The following is an 18129-nucleotide window of genomic DNA, read 5'->3' as shown; positions in this document are numbered from 1 at the left end:
GTTTTTGCTATGATTAATTAAAAGTTGGGAAATGGAGTGGTACCTAGAGCAAGAAGTAGAAACATGACAGCAAGAAAAGAAATGGAAAAATTAAAAACTAAACACTAGAACTTTAAAAACTTACCATTTATTATTGGTGCGATACTCCTATATAACTGAATCTTCTTTCATGGCTTGAATATGATAATTTATATCAATAATATATAACAGTAATAATATAATTGTATTTAAAACCTATTTGTCTCTGATATTACCATTTAATATCAGGAAATCAAAAGATTTCTGTTTAAATATTGAAATTTTTTTGACAGTAGATTTAAAAGAGATAAGCAGATAGCCACCCTAAATTATTTATAGCTCAAGAGACCTGTGGTCAGTCTTCAGAAACATATAATAAACATGAAACATTCTCATCTGTAGACTTTATCTCAAATACTGTGTGACAACCAGTGTATGTTGACAATCATTTCCCAGACTGCTAATTTATAGGGTTTTAATTTAGTTTTGACATTCTGTTTTATTGTAATGTAAAGACAGCAGCAATCATCCTGCATATTTAGCCGTCTCCTTGCTTCAGGAGGTGCTTAATGTTTGAGAGAGGGCAGACCTATCAGACAGAGGAAAGGAGATGGAAAGGGATCTATCACTGGTATACTGGACTCCTTCCACTTGAGTCAGGTCTTCATAGGCTTCATTACTTAGTTTGAAGTGAATTCAAATATAAGTACAAAAATAAATATACATGCTCCAAAGTAAAATATAATTTATTATTATATTATTTGTTCTTTGGGTTTTCTTTCTGTTAGCATAAGAATAGATCATTTATGAAAATGAAAATGCATTTTTTCTTGCGTGTTAAATATTGAAAAGTTGTTATTCTTTGAGTTTTACCTGTGTTTTATATGTGCTTATGCTTCTAAGAAAAGTAAAGAAAATCAGAAAATAAATTTTGAAAAGCAGTCACTAATCTGACTGAAATTGCAAACTCTTGTGCCACACTCAATTAGAAATACAAAATAAAACTTAATTGATAATCACATTTTCATAACCACATAAGACAGTATACTTAAGATATTCACGCTGTTCATTATTTCAATTAATAATCTATTTTACCTACTTAAAATTTTGAAATGGAAATTTTCATCTAAATATAAAAAATATGAAAAATATAAAAATAATTATTGAAATTGAAATAAAAGTTGCTTAGAGAATTTTACAAATAATCCCTTTAAATTTATTTAAATTTAAATTAAGGACTTGTCTTTTCATTATAATATCATAGTTTTTAATGAAGATTAAGCACTGATCTTTCAGTTTCTAGTTTGAATGTATACATTAAAATTGATTTTGCATGAAGAATTATGTTTTATTTAATTACTGGTTTCATAGGTATATATATAATATATATATATATATTATAATTTTAAAATATTCACTTAAAATGATTTAAGCATTTTAAGGATTTTTAAATATCTTGTTATTATTAAACATAAGGTAGATTATTACTATATTATTATTTTAAGGTTGCACAGTGAACTAAAAGAAACTGTTGAAAAACAAATAGAGGCCCTTCCTTCTAGTTCTTTCATGGGCACTGATCTTTATGCAGATGAAGAAATGGTCAAGAACCTACAAGAGCAGTTACAACTAGCTAATAAAGTAAGTAACAGTAAATATCCCATTTCTTAAGTTATATCAAGATTATTAAAATAACAATTTATTTTGTGAATGAAAACAACAGCAAAACAGTATTCAAAACAGTCTTTTACAATTATTCTTGGGAAATTGAAATTTCAAAATGTACAGTGATAAAATTTAAAACTTTAATATGTTCATACTTTTATTTCCATATCTTTGAATTTTTTAAACAAACATATAGTTTGTAGTCAGTATTTTCATTTTATTATTTTTTAATGACAAATCCTACTAGGATAAACACTTAGAAAGATGAATATTTAAAATATAAAAATATTAACTTTTTAAATCTTAAATTTAATTTTAAATTTAAGAAAGTATATTATTTGATTCTTAAAGCAGTGTACTAAGTAAGTACCATTTCTTTTTGGTAGACTTGTGCAGAAGGAAAAATACAAACACTTTGGATTTTTATGATTTAAATTGCCTGAATTCCATTATAAAACTTTAGAATATTCAAGGTTTCTGGACCACTAACTATGGCATAATGAGTTGTGTAGTATTATTATGATAAGATTAAAATCCTACATTCTTATAATTTGGGTTTTGAAATTTGTTTTGAAGTGAGTAATCCATATTAACAAAAAAGAGAAAAAAAGGTCCTACAGAGAAAGAACCTTTCTCAGATAATATGAATTTTATAAAGAAAGGATAGATAACTTAAACTGAACAGCAAACACTGACTATTGTGTGACTTTCCTCCCATTATATTCAATGTTCAAAAGCCTACACTTATTTAATACACTTTTTTACACCATACATGCTGTACCTGAATCTTGTTACTGGGTTAATAGAATAGGAATTTACAAATAATATGGGGTATTTGGAAATCTTCCTAAGAAAATTTTTTAAAAATATGTACCATATTGTAATTTCTGCCAAGTTGGACTTTTTTTTTTACTTTAAAACTATCATTTATTCTTTGTCCCTACAAATTAAAGAATTGTATTTGACTGAAAATTTGCCAGAAATTATGGCTCTCCTCCTTCTCTCCCATTTTTTTCTTTCCTCTTTCCCTCTTTCCCTCCTTTCCTCTGTCCTTTCCTTTCTTCCTTCTTTCTTTCTTTCTTTCCTTCCTTCCTTCCTTCTTTCCTTTCTTTTATCTTTTGTCCCTGCTTCTCTCTTCTTCATCCTCCTATTTTTTCCAACATTATACATATTTTGTTTTATAATTGCAAAACAAGTGGCTGTGTTCACTTATTTTTTTTTTTTTTTTTTACAGAATTATCTTTTCCATAATTCGCCATTTTTAATTTTTGGTCTTACATAATAGAAATTTACATTTCTCCTTACCTTTTTGTTCATTTTAAAGTCAATGTTAATATTTGAATTTCCTTGTAGAGTTATTTAAGGAAGCCACTGGATTATTGAGTAAACCTCTGTCCTCAAGTTGTTTTCCCTGCAACATCCCATGTGAAACGTTCATCTCATTTTTATGTCTTATGGTATAACAAAACAAAGAGTGTTATTTTCAGCATTCTCTTGGAGCTAGAATTTGGAGGTCAAAGTCTCAACTTATAAATTGAGATTTGAAAAGATTAAACTGAAACTCCTCTTAAAGTCCTTTTTAACTAAGGTAGTCTGAGGTTTTTACACATTTGAGAAGGATTGTTTCTGGCCTAAATCATCTATGCCTGGTTGCATTGAAAACTAATATTTTCAACTATGGAAATATTAGTTCATGATGCTGAGTGAAACGAACAGGACCAGGAGATCATTATATACTTCAACAACAATACTATATGATGACCAGTTCTGATGGACCTGGCCATCCTCAGCAATGAGATCAACCAAATCATTTTCAATGGAACAGTAATGAACTGAACCAGCTATGCCCAGAAAAAGAACTCTGGGAGATGACTAAAAACCATTACATTGAATTCCCAATCCCCATATTTTTGCCCACCTGCATTTTTGATTTCCTTCACAAGCTAATTGTACAATATTTCAGAGTCTGATTCTTTTTGTACACCAAAATAACAGTTTGGTCATGTATACTTATTGTGTACCTAATTTATATTTTAATATATTTAACATCTACTGGTCATCCTGCCATCTGGGGGAGGAGGTGGGGGATAAGAGGTGAAAAATTAGAACAAGAGATTTGGCAATTGTTAATGCTGTAATGTTACCCATACATATAACTTGTAAATAAAAGGCTATTAAATAAAAAAAAAAGAAATATTAGTTCAATATATTTCATAATTCAGTTGTCTAATAAATCAGTGCTATTATCCAGTGAAATCTTTTACAACTAAGAGACTTAGAAGTTCAATTTATTCTTATAAAGAAAATTCTGCCATGCAGAAGGCTTCATCTATACTATCCTATGATCAGCTAATACAATTAAAATAATTTTTTTATAGGAAAAAAATCAGGTTACGGAACTCTGGCACACAGTTTCACAGGAGTTGGAGAGACTACAGAAAGCCTATCAAGATCATATGACTGATACCCAAATTTATGTAGTTGAAAGACAACGACAAAAGGTAATTATCATTTTTTTCTTTTTTATGCTATCAGAGTGATTGCATATTCAGTTTTAATGCCCAAACTCTTCTATTCATGTTAAAGTTATCTCCATGCTTCTAAGAACTCAAGGTAATAATATTAGTGCCATCCTTTCCTCATTTTCTTCCCTTTTTTACTTATGTACATTAGATTGCCTTGTTTTTTCAATTCTACTTTTATAGTGTCTCTCATATCTGTTCCTCTCTTTTTGTTCACACAGCCCCTAGTTTCTGGTCTTCACCATGTCCTACTTATTCTGTTGTAATCTTCTGATTAATTTTCTTTCTTTTCAAATCCATCTTCTTTACAGTGCTCCACATTGTTATTACTAAAATAAAACTCCATCTTTACCAGTTCCCTATTGCCCTTAGAATAAAATACAAATTATTAAATGTCTGGTATTTAAAGCACTCTACTATCTGACTCCCACTACCTTATTGTTCTTATTTAAATTTCTTCCTCTGGAACACTGTTCTAGTCAGCCTTTCCTACTTGCTATTCCTTTACTGATATTCCATTTTCTGCTCCTGTTCTTTGCACTGGTAAACCTTCCTTACATTTTTTTCCCTCATACTTTATAGATTGCTTCAAAGCATTAACTCAGGTTTCAACCTACCCACAAAATTTTTCAGTGCATATGTTTGTAAATATTTTTATGTATGGAATATCTTCTGTTTGTTCTTTATGTCCTCTTCTTACTCCCTACATTAGAATGTTCCTATAAAACTGGTACTGCATATTAGTTCAGACCTACCAGACATTTACCTAAAGTCTCATTTACCACCACTTCCTCCTCTAGAAACTTAATGTTTGGAAATGAAGCATATTTACTACCGTCACCCTTCATTACTATTTAATCCTGGAGAGAGGAATCTCCAGATAATTAGTTCTTCCCTTTTTGTATAGTTAACAGATTTATACTTCCTGTTTCTTTTATTCCTTATGGTGAAAATACTTTTCCCCTGCTATCTAGATGGATTTTTAAATGTTAGGCATATTTATACTAAAGATGTTGGACTTGTAGTTGGGGGGGGGGGGGGGGGAAAAAAAACCAACTTAGTTCATATCCTGCCTCCGGCATCTTACTCTGTTGTGACTCTGGGCAAATCATTTCATCTTGCCTACTTTAGTTTCCTTTTCTGTAAGATGGGGATAATAATAGCACTTACCTCCCAGATTGTTGTAAGGATATAATGAGTTATTTGTAAAGTGTCTTGTAAACATTAAAGTATATGTAAATGCTATCGATCATCATTAATCATTGTCATTATTACATTTAATCTTAGTTTCATAAACTATTATAGCTTCTCAAAATTTTTTTAATTCTGAACTGTTATCTAGCATCAAAGCATTTCTCTCTTTCAGCACTGTCATTTACAAATCTAAAAGAAATATTTCTGATGTTTTCATCCTCATTGTTAACAAACATTAAGAACCAAATAAAAAAATAATAAACTTGTGAAGCATTCAAGCATTAATTCTCCTGAAAAGCATTTTTTTTCATCTAGGCATGAAGTTTTAAAATTTCTTTTAACTGCTTAGATATAATAACCATAATGATTTTAATAGTTTCTATAAGAGATTCTTGGGCAGGATACATTTTTATTTGTTTATCTTATTTTCTTTTATTATTTTGGGGTTTTTTTCCAATTACATGGAGAAAAAAAAGCTTTTAACTTTTATGTCTTATAGGTTTGAGTGACAGATTCTTTGTATGCAGTCATATAAAACAATTCCATATCAGTCATATTGTAAAAGAAAACCCAGACAAAAAAATAAAAGAAAAGGAAAAAAAAAAAAAAAAACACAGTATGCGTCTATCTGTCTTCATATTCTATTAGTTCTTTCTGTGGAAGTGCATAGCATTTTTCATCATAAGGTCTTTTAAAATTGTTTTAGGTTACTATATTGCTGAGAATAGCCAAGTAATTGACAGTTGATCATTGTACAGTATTGATGTTACTGTTTACAATGTTATCTTGGTTCTGCAGAGTGAAGTGAGAAAATAATACAAATAAATACTATTTATATGACTACAAATAGTTTTGATTTTTTCATCTGAAAACTACCTATTCATAACCTTTGATTATTTATCAATTGGAAATTGACTTTTACTCTCATAAATTCAACTCAGTTTTTATAATGTTGGGGCTAGCTTTCTAGAGGTCCTTCAGATGGGCCTTGGTCTCAGCAGGATAGATACCACGAGAATGGTAAAGAATAGAGTCTAGATTCTTTATTCTGGTCCAGTCTTGATCTTTGTGCAGGAGATAGGAGAGCTACCACGAGGCTGGTCAAAGATAGAACGTCCATCTTCCAGTCCTTCTTAGCCCTTATATACCTTATTGTAATCACATCATTACAGCATACTGATTATGTGTGAACTTAGAGAACCATTACATCACCATATTAAGTATTATGTGTATATATGTGAACTAGAGAACCATTATCTCAACAATTCCACTGACTTAACACCTTGTTTCAAGTATACTTCTCCAGAGTTCCTGCTTTCTACAACTTTTCTATAATTTTAAGAGATGAGGCCTTTATCAGAGAAAGTTGCTGCAATTTTTCTTCCTTTTTTATTACACTAATGTATATTTATGAAACAAAACAAGTATTTCTATAACATAGTATAATAAAAAAAGATGATTGTACATGAAACTGCAATTCTACTATGTACAATTGCTGATCCTTTAAAATGTACAACAAAATTGCTATGTAAATTTATTTATTTTCTTTCTCTACTTCCCTATCTCATCCTAGAGATGGCTACCATTAGCCATAAATAAATATTATATATGTAAAATTGTCTTATACATCTATTTATCATTTCTTTTTCTGGATGCAAATAATATCTTCATGTGTCATTTGTAGTTAATTTGGGTGTATGTAATAGTCAGAAATAACATTCACTCAAAGTCATTCATAAAACAATTGTTATTCATAATTGAATTTTTGATTATTATTGAAAATAAATTTTCCCCAGTTTTCAGACTAAATATATTTCAAACAGCTATATAAAAATAAATTTCTACAAAGTCTAGGTTGCTATATATGGTTCATAAAATTTAAATAAATACATGAGTTATTATTTACATTGCTCCTTTAGTCTTTCTTTTCAGCTTCTATCCATCTGCTATAGTATCTTAATAGTATTTAACGTGAAAATTGAAAGGGAGAAAGTCTGAGCCTTTAATATGGTGTTTGCTTGTTTTGCATTGCTTTTGCTTTCATTTGAATTTCAAACTTGTCTTGGTCAGTAATCAGACATTTACTGTGATTTACATTTTTATTTTAGAATCAGCTGACTAACTTTAAGCAACTGACACAACAACTTCATGTAGCTAATGAGAACATAGAAATGGTAAGTGAAAATCTCAATTGAATGTAGAAGGATACCAAATAATTGCCCCCGAAAAAAAATTGTTGTTAAAATGGATTTTTATTAATATCTTTTGTTTTAGATTCCCTGCATTTCATACTATATCTGTTCCTTTCTTTTTTCTCAGAGAGTCATCTCTTATAATAAACAAAACAAGACCCATTGAGAGGAAACCACCAAAAGAGAGGAAAAAGTGAGGGGAAAAAAATCAGAAGAACCAATTAGCATATTGAAAAAGCTTGTGTAATATCCCACACCCATAATATGACCTTCCCTTCCCTCTCTTTCATCAAAAGAGTTATCTTTTCATATCTCTTCTTTGGAGCCAAACTTGTACTTTATCTGATAATATTTAATATCAGTTGTTTTTGTGATGGTGGTTCTTTCCATTTTAGTAATCTTTGTTGTAATACTATATCATGTAGCATATTTTCCTGGATTGTTTACTTCATTTCACATTAGCTCCCGAATAAGTCTTTCCATGTTTCTCTGTATTCAAAATGTTTATTATTTTTTATGATAGATTAATATTCTGTTATATTCATGTGCCATTAATTTTTTAAAGCATTTCCTAGCCAATGGACATCTACTTTGTTTTCAGGTTTGGTACCACAAAGTGTGCTCAGCTTATGTTTTGGTGTGTATAGAGCCATTCTGTCCGTGACTTCCTTGGAGAGAAAATATCTTTTGTTAATAATTAGTCAAGGGAACCAATCTGAAAAAGAAATTTGTTAACAGTCTGAAAATGAATCACATTTTCGTTGTTTTTCATTTTCAGTAGAATGGCTCAAAAATTGAGTGCCAGAAATTTATATATTTCTGAAGCCAGTTCTTGAATAATCAAATTAAATATTTATTCACATGAAAATACTCTTTTATTACTCATGGAGCCTCCCTGAGAAAATACTTCAGAACAGTCCATTTCTTTTTCTATGATATTAATTCATTCAGTAAACATTTTTGCAATATGACAGGTACTGTGGTAGATACTTGGGATACTTAGACCAAGTGTGAAAAATTTCTGCCTTCAAAGTACTTACATTTTTTGAAGTTTTTCAGATATTTCTTGATCTACAATATTAAAAAGAGTGGAATTTACATACTATTTCAGGTTTTACAGAATGTTTTACATATATTATTTAATTTGTGCTACACGACAGCCCTGTGAAATCACCCAAAGTTTGATGCAACTAAATTGCTGAAATCTTCTCCTGAAATAATTATTTTTAGTACTGTACTTCTTTGCTGACTTACAATTCTACCTTCCTTTTTATTATTCCCCTTCCTTTCCTTTTACCTCCTTCAAACCTTTTTTATCCTTCTTTCTCTCCCCTCTTTACCTTCTTTGAAGTTGTTTATTAGAATTTTATTTTTAATGTCATTGTTAAGTAGTAGAATTGTGTCATCCAAAGTAGTTCTCTCTTTTCCTTTCTTCCTTCTTCCTCAGCTCAAAATTACTTGTTCTTTTTGCTGATATTCAGTGAACAAATCAATGTTCCAAAATATAATTGTGACATCAGAAGTAAGTAAGGCAGTTCTTTTTTGTGGTATATTTATAGTAATAAAAAAAACTCAGTAACTCCTTCAGAATTTCATATAAGTATTAGAAGAAATGACTGATTACCATTTCTTCATTTACTAGTCAATTTGCCTGGTTAAATGTAATGCTATACATCTTTTCAGACATATGCCAATACTTTGGCTCTGCTTTCTATAGATTTTCCTATAAGCACATGTAGAACAAATGTCCTTTTCAATTTAATATTCTTCTTGTGAATGTGCCTTATGTTTGCTATCTATGTTATAGTACAATTGTAGTATAATTTACTAAAAATCACTTTATATTTTTATTGATATTCTTCTTAGAAGAGAGTAGAACAGTATTAAAATAAGCCAGAGGAAAACAATACCATGTATAACTAAGAAAAAAATTTCTAATGGAACAATTCTCAACATGGGAGTGATAATTTTAAGTTAATGGTATCACAGTTATTCATTTCTAGTTTCATATGTTAAAAAAAAATCTTAACTGTATTGTATCCTTAATGTATTGGTTCATCTATTTTATTGGACATGGACCTGTGATTTCATTAGTATAGAAAATCCCAACTGAAGATTCCCTCCATCAATACAGGTCAGCTCCTTTTTTCTAAATGATAAGTTTAAGGAATTTCCTATAGCAGAGGTAAGAAGCACATTGTATCTGGCAACACTCCTGAATATAGATCAATGTAATTAGGAAATGTTTATAACAAAATAAAAATATAATAGACATAGATAATGCAAATATGTAGTTTTCTGAGTCAATATATATGGCTTAGTATCACCTCTGCAAAAAAAAAAAAAAAACAAAAAAAAAAAACCAGAAAGATTAAGAGATAATATGGAGAGAATCAGTTTTAGAATCATGAATACTTAGCAGCAAGCCTTGCTTCCAACACAGTCTAGCTGTGTTTTATCCATACTCTTCCTTCCACTCAAACCATAGCCACTCTAGTTCAGGCCCTCATTACATTTTGTCTGCACTATTTTAGTGACCCCTTAATTGATTACATAGCCACCAAATTGATGTTCCTCAAGTACTGGTCTGACCATATCACTGACCTGCACAAGAAGCTTCAGTGGCCTCTTGTAATCTTTAGGATTAAGTGTAAATGCTTATGTTTGGAATTTAAAGCCTTTCACAAGCTGTCTCAAACCTCATACCCACTTTATATTCCCTCCTAACTGGCTTCATTGTCGTTCCATAGATCCATCATCCTGTCTCCCCATGGTGCCTTTGTTGCTCTCTCTGAGTGATTACCTCTGAGAACCCTTCATTTTTATGGGGCTGGAGTCAAGTGCCATTTTCTTTAAGATGATTTTCTGGATTGCTCAGTTCTTCATTTCCTCTCCTCCCCTGCTCATTACCATATTGTGTGTGTGTGTGTGTGTGTGTGTGTGTGTGTGTGTGTACACACACATGATATATATATCATATTTAATTACCAGTGTTCTTGTAATGTCCCTTGATGGACATTTTTTAAAGCAAGAACTATTTTATTTTAGTTGTTCTGTACCAGTGTCCAGCATCAATTCCTGGCTTATAATGTTTAATAAGTTCTTATTGATTTATTTTTATTACATAATAAATATGTAATTGATCGATTGTATGATCATGAGTACTTTCTAGTACAGGTATTTCTTTAAGACTGTAATCTACAGGTAGGTTGCATATCTATGCATCTATGGAAAATGTTTACTCATACTTAATATTATAGGTCTACATTAAAAAAGAACTAAAATATATGGATAGACTGAACTAGAAATGGAGTACATTCTTCATCCTCCTACTCCTAGGATTATAGTATTTTTACAACTTGAAATCAATATTAAATATCCAATAAAATCCTTCATTTCAAAACTCTTTTTAACTTGCAAAGCTGGGATTTGAATCCTGATCTTCTAGTCCTAAATCTGTTATTTCTTTACTATGCAATAAGTTATGATAAATTGCCAGTCTCCAATGGGGAGAAAGAGTGAATTTCTACATTAGGAATTCCTCCTACCATGAAATCCTAGGTCTGAACCTCTCTCTTTATCCAGTCTATCAGTTGGTAAGCATTTATTAAGCACCCATGATCTGCCAGGTACTATGCTAAGTCCTGGGGATACAAAGAAAGGCAGATGGTCCTTGTTCTTTTTTTTTTTTTTTTTTAATAGCCTTTTATTTACAGGTTATATGCATGGGTAACTTTACAGCATTAACAATTGCCAAACTTCTTGTTCCAATTTTTCACCTCTTACCCCCCACCCCCTCCCCCAGATGGCAGGATGACCAGTAGATGTTAAATATATTAAAATATAAATTAGTATACAATATATATAGTACACAATAAGTATACTTGTTCTTGAGGAGCTTACATAATAAAGGGGGAAAACATGAAAATAGTTATATAAAAACAGCCTATATACAGGATAAATAAGAAAAATTTAACAGAGAGAAAGTACTAGAATCAAGAGGAATTGGGAAAGGCTTCCTATAGAAGGTGGGATTTTAGTTGAAATTTGAAGGAAGCCAGGCAACAAAGGAGGTTGTAATTTAAAAAGAACATTTCATGCATGAAGGAACAGTCAGTGAAAATGCTTAGACTTGGAAGGTGGACGGTCTTATTTGAGGAATAAGAAGGGACTCAGTGTCACTGGACCAAAGAATACAGACGGGGGGTACAAGATGTAAGAAGACTGCACAATTTTGGGGATGGTAGCTAGGTTCTGAAGAGCTTTTACCTCCAAATAGAGAATTTTACATTTGCTGCTAGAGTTACTACATATGGAGGTGATATGGTTTCACCTACCTGCAGTGTAAAACAATCACTTTTTTGACTGAATAGAAGATGAGCTGAAGTGGGGAGAAACTTAGGGCAGGCAGACCAACCAGAAATTCTTTGGAATAATCCAAACATAACAAGATGAGGACTTGCACCATAGTGAAATTGGTTAAGAAGAAAAACGGAATGTATTTGAGAGATGTGGCAAAGGTAATATCTTGGAAACTTTGGCAATAGTTTGGATATAGAGAAGTGAAAGATAATGAGGAGTATAGAATAATATCCCAGATTGTAATCATGGGCAATGAGAAATAGAGTGGTACCCTTAACAGAAACCTTGGAAAGCAGACAGGTTTAGAAGGAAAAATGAGTTCAGCTCTGGACATGTTGAATTGAAGATATTTTATCTAGTCAACATTCAGTTTGAGATATCTAAAAGATAATGGGAAGGTGAGCAGAGAGGTTAGGGCTGGATAAGTAGAGTTGAGAATCATCTGAGAAAGAGAGAGAGAGAGAGAGTGTGTGTGTGTGTGTGTGTGTAGTAATATATATTCATATTTTTTAGAAACAAAGCCAAATTTTTTTTGGATAAAAAATATTTATTGGTTGAATAAGACCAGATTTAGACATTACATGATTTTTACTGAATGTGATTGGAGGGACATATCTGTGTCTTCTGGTTTGTAAATATTCTTTCAGAATTCTCTAAATATGTGTTTTACATGAATACATGATTAAATTCATTAGATAATTAAATTAATACATTCATTAAATGAATAGTTTCATTTCATAGATGTGTGATAAATTGTTAAGTAGGCAATAGGCAAATTAGGAAATTTCTATTACCAATTCATATTAATAATGTGCAAGAAAAAATGTTTTAGCTAAATATGATGTATATAAAATATATGAATATATTTAAATATTTATTCTTGGATTTTATGTATTAATAATTTGGGATATTATGAATTCATAATCTTCATAAATAGAGTAAATATCCACACTGATGAAATTATAGACCCTTGAAATTTGGAAAGAGAAGTACAATTGTTGAATTTCTAGTCAGGGTGTTAATTCCCTTCTACAATATCTCTCATGGATTATTCTTGACATATGACATTCTCTGATCTTTGTCTATGCCTTAGCACAGATTATATGTAATATATTCCCTTCTTACTTTCACCTTTAGGAAGCCTTAGTTTCCTTCAAAACTCAATAATACCACTTCCTACACAAAACTATTCCCGCTCAATTGCTGGTGCCTCTACCTTTTATATACATGTATGTGTACATGTTGTTGCCCTTATAGAAAGTCAATTCCTTGAGGGCAGGAATTATTTCATTTTTGTACTTATATCCCTACCTCCTACCTTTTAGCATAGTGGCTGCCTTAGAATAATTGTTTAATCTACTGGTCATCCTGCCATCTAGGGGAGGGGGTGGGGGGTAAGAGGTGAAAAATTGGAACAAGAGGTTTGGCAATTGTTAACGCTGTAAAGTTATCCATGCATATAACCTGTAAATAAAAGGCTATTAAATAAAAAAAAGAAAAAAAAAAGAATAATTGTTTAGCACATGTTGGTTGTTTGAAAGAGAAATTGTCTAGCAATAGTAATTGTAACAAATTTTCAAAGCAAGTTTATCTGATGAGGTCCTATTTCTCAAACATAGAAAGAAAAAATTAATAATAAAAAAACCATTTCCCCCAATTGATAAATGATCAAAAGATATGGTCCATGCCCACAGAGTTGTAAAATCATGCATATCTTTTGATATAACAACACCAAAAGAGATTCAGGAAAAAAAAAAGAAAAAAGAAAATGACCTATATGTGCAAAAAAATATTCAGAGTAACTCTCAGCACAAAAAAAAATTAAAAATTGAGGGACTGCACGTCAATTGAGAAATGGCTGAATAAACTGTGGTATGTGTTTGTGATGTAATCGTATTGTTGTCTGGGAAATTTTGAGCAAGATGCTCTCAGAATATTACTATTACTTTGTATAAACTATATTTCACTTTGTTCATAGAGGACTTTCCAGAATTTTTTTTCTGAGAGCATCTTGCAGTCTGTCTACTATCTCAATTTATTTATATCTCCATCATGACCTCTCAATGCATACTACATATTACTGTCAGACCAATCTAGCTTATAAATTTTATTCTTGTAAGTCTAAACTTTTTAGATTTGTATCTCCAACTTCTTTCATGACATCATCACCTAAGATGTTTCAGTGGCACCTCAGATTCCTAAACTGAACTTAATATTGTGTTATCTTCTCTTCCTTCTGACTTCACTATGTTTTTCTATGGCTTTACCATTTACTTGGTATCCCATGTTAGTAAACTCCATTGTCTTTAATTTTTTCCTCTCCCCTCTACTTACTGATTCCTGTCTCTTATGTTTTAATAATACTTTCCAGGTTCACTTCTCTTTTCTATTGCCACTACCCTAATATAATCCCTTTATACCTCTTGACTGAGTTACAACAATAACCTTCTAACAAATATTCTAACTTCCAATCAGTTATCTCACCAATCTTTCATTTTGCTGCAATAGTATTTTTCCTTACATATAGATTTGGTCGTGTCACTTGTGTTCAGAATTCTTCAGGGGCTATCTGTTGTCATTGAAAGTTCAGTCTCTGATCTGACTTTAAAAGACTTCAGTAATTTTACATTGCTCTTCCTTTTCAGCTTTATCTCATATTGACCTTTTTTCTCACTTAGCATTCTAGACTTTCTACTAGATAGATAGATAGGCTTGTTAATCAATGAGCACTTCTTAGGTGGTTTACTTTATGCTAGGCAGTGTGCTAAGTGCTGGAGATGGAAAACAACAAAAACATACAGTGTAATGGAGGAGGCAAGATGTAAATAACTATCTGCATTATTTCATTACTCTCTCTATATACATTATGATATTCGTTATGCAGACATTAAATACAGAAAGGGAAAAAGAGGAAGAGAGGGAAAAAGGGGAGAGAGGGAGAGAGAGACAGAGAGAAAGAGAAAATATTGATGGAGTATAATCTCGGAGAGAAAGCACCAGCAGCAGATGGAACTGGGAAAACTATCAGTGCAGAAGGTCAGATTTGGGATGACCAGCATTGAAAGAAAGAATATCCATATGGATAAAATCACAGATAGGTTGGATTATTAAAGTGTAACATATGTCAATTATTATTAAAAATTATTTGAAATCAAACTCTGTTCCTTATCTAAAATTTGAAATCTCCCAGAAACTAGCACAGAGATCTACATAATAGGCCTATATAGTACTATGTACCTATCGTAAGTATATACTGTTTACTATTGAATGAATAAATGAATATTGTGTCATTTAGGTTCTCAGTGATCAACATAATGCCTTAAATAAAATAAGCTTTCATCTATTTACTAATTCATTTGATTTGCCAGTTGAAAAGGGGGAAAGGAGTTTAAACTTAGAGTAATTAATCAATAGCAAAGTAAAAATTGTGTTTTGTTAGATTAGTCTGGTAATCCACAACATTGTACATAACTTTAGTGATTGGAAGGCAGCTATTAAGTATTTGTTGTCATTTAAAAAATGAAATGATAAGGACCTTAAAAGTGCAATAATAAGATGAGTGACACAAAGGGAAGTTAATTCTATTACTTGAGCTTTCTAGAAGTAAATTGCCTCACTTAGATGACTACACTATTCCCAAAGTCAGTTTAATCATCATTATGCATTGTTGTTTTAACAGGGAAGGACCTTTGAGTCATTGTCTTATCTTATAATAAGTCCATAAAAATCAGTCTTAAATATACAATTTTTAAATTTGTATTTTTTTCTTACAGACTAACCAACAATTTCTGAAAACAGTAACAGCGCAGAATGTGGAAATTGAGCAACTACGCAAACAACTTAGGTATTTAAAAATAAGAATTCTTTCAAATATCTTTATATTATTATTATTTTCATAGTGCCTTTTCTTTTTTAAGGGACATGAAGTACTGTGACTATATTCCTAAGAGAATTGTCCTCCCATTTGGCCTGAGCCATTGGAACCTTCTTGACATATTTCCTAACACCCCTGTAGTCAGAAATTAGAACTCAGATTTCTTCATTTTGCAAGATTTGTCTTCCAATGATGGTAGCATTTCAAAATGAATTTAGAATCATGATAAGGCTTCAAAGAATTGTTTTTGACAGGGTCAGTGGAATACATTTTGTCCTGATAATATGTTAAGACTATTTATTTAGCCTAGTAGATAGAGCTCTCAGTCAGTTTGAATAGCTTATTGCTTACTGTATCTTCGACTCCTAGGCAAGTCAGCTAACTTTTGTGCCGTAGGTACCTCTGTAGAAATATATCTGCTAAGTTCTAGAAAATTGCATATATATTGATCATAGGAGTTCCCCAGATGATGAAATAGAAACTTCCAATGTTTAGGTAATATCATATTAAGTTTCCAGAAATTATTTTTGTTATCAGATTTCTTTGCCATATTTTCTTCCATTAATTAAATATTTTTACCTATAGTGATTGTTTATGGTAGCTCATGATGTAATTGCGTTTTTTTGTTACCAGCATTTTACTAGTATATTGTTATTGCGTCCTACTCATTGTACTAGAGGTTTTGTATGCTTAAAATAACTGTCTGCTATTAATTATAATCATATCCCACCTGTCGTACTTCTTTGTTGATAATCATTAAACTTTTTTTTAAATCTAATCCAAAGCAATAGTACACAGCTGTCTTTTATTGATTGGATAGCATTTTTATTCAGCAGAGATTTAAAAATAATATAAAATATTTTGGTATATATTCATTAAAAGTTTAAATAAATTCAAACAGTCCCTACCTAGTCCAAATAGGAAGTAGTTTCAGGATCAACTGCTGAAAGACATAGTGGAGAACATTTTAAACTATGGGCATGATTTGCTTCAGCAATTAGTTCATTCCTATAAAGGCATGTTTGAAAATAACTCATAGTTGAATTGTGCTTTAAATGTAACAGGAGTGATCGTCACCCAGAGCAATTGAATAGACATAAGTATATATTTCTTGAATGAAGGTATAGTGAAAAGAACATTAGCTTAGAATTCAGGTTACCTGAGCCTGAGGTTTGAAATCTATTGTTCCTTACCCTTAGCCCTCCTCTATTACCTTCCCCCTTCTAGAATGTAAGCTCCTTTGGGCTAGGGACTGACTGTAATGAAAGGTGGAGATTCATGTCTTGTAACTTCTGAAACATCCAATTAATGGGGAATCAGGGGAAGAACTTGTGCTTTAAGATAGGAAATAAAACACTGCCTTTGGAGTTTCAAAGATATGTATGTCTATTCACCTAGGCACCCATTCTTGCAAGAATGGAAAATAAATATTTCCTGCGTTAAAAAAATGAAAAACGAATTCAGGTTATCTGGCCTTAACACCATCAACTATGTCAGTTATTGGCCAAATTACTGGATATCAATTTCCTTTTATGTAAAACAGATGATTATATGATTTATTATTATTACATTGACTTTTCACTTTCTCTTATCCTCCCATATCTCATCATTTGCCACTTCTTGTCAGGTCTGCTTCCACAGCATTTCTCAAATGCCACAGACACTGTTTCAGATTTTCATCACTTCTGGACTGGACATTTCATTAACCTGCTAATTAGTGTCCCTAGTTAAATCTCTCACTTTTCCTTTACCAGAGTGATATTAATAACAGATTTAATCATGTCAGTTACTACCTTTACTTAAAAGCTCCAGTAGCTCCCTGTTGTTTCTAGGATCAATTATAAACTCCTCTCTTTGCCTGGAGACTTCCATTTCTGCTGTGTGTGCCTTCTAGACTCAGGAGAGAAGATGAGCAAGACCTTTCTCTGACCAAAGTCCTTCCATCTCCTACTTCATGTGTCCCCGAGGAAAGCCTGCTAGAGGCCAATGGAATAATTTCCACTTGAGCCAGCACAAGGTAGCTTCTGCTTCCTGTTGCTGTCAGTCTGCTCTTTCAGCCTCAATGTAGAGAACTTCTTGTGCTAGGAGGAGCAAATTTCCTTTAACTTCCACTTCCATTTTCTGCCTAATCTCCAGGCTTCAGAGGGAAGACAAATTGCAAAACAGAACCTCCCTTCTGACTATGTGCCCTCTACTTTTTGCCACACTTGTTTCCAGTCTAATCTCTAGTCTTCTTTGTGAAGAGGAATGACACCTTTCACATGTGATGAACATTCTCACACCTGGTCATATCCTACACATC

General features: G+C 31.6%; 1 protein-coding gene across 6 annotated transcripts in view; it reads left to right on the top strand.

The window, feature by feature from the left end:
• SCLT1 (sodium channel and clathrin linker 1) overlaps positions 1-18129 on the top strand; it is a 180681-nt gene that overhangs the window by 44074 nt on the left and 118478 nt on the right. For all 6 annotated transcript variants that reach the window (XM_031944089.1, XM_031944091.1, XM_031944094.1 and 3 more), the window contains 4 exons: positions 1524-1659; positions 4062-4184; positions 7508-7573; positions 15727-15797. In XM_031944089.1, the coding sequence (XP_031799949.1) occupies positions 1524-1659; positions 4062-4184; positions 7508-7573; positions 15727-15797 (396 nt within the window). The remainder of the gene's footprint in view (positions 1-1523; positions 1660-4061; positions 4185-7507; positions 7574-15726; positions 15798-18129) is intronic.

This window comes from Sarcophilus harrisii, chromosome 6 (assembly GCF_902635505.1).
Source record: "Sarcophilus harrisii chromosome 6, mSarHar1.11, whole genome shotgun sequence".
NCBI lineage: Eukaryota > Metazoa > Chordata > Mammalia > Dasyuromorphia > Dasyuridae > Sarcophilus > Sarcophilus harrisii.
This window is presented reverse-complemented; position numbering and strand designations above follow the sequence as displayed.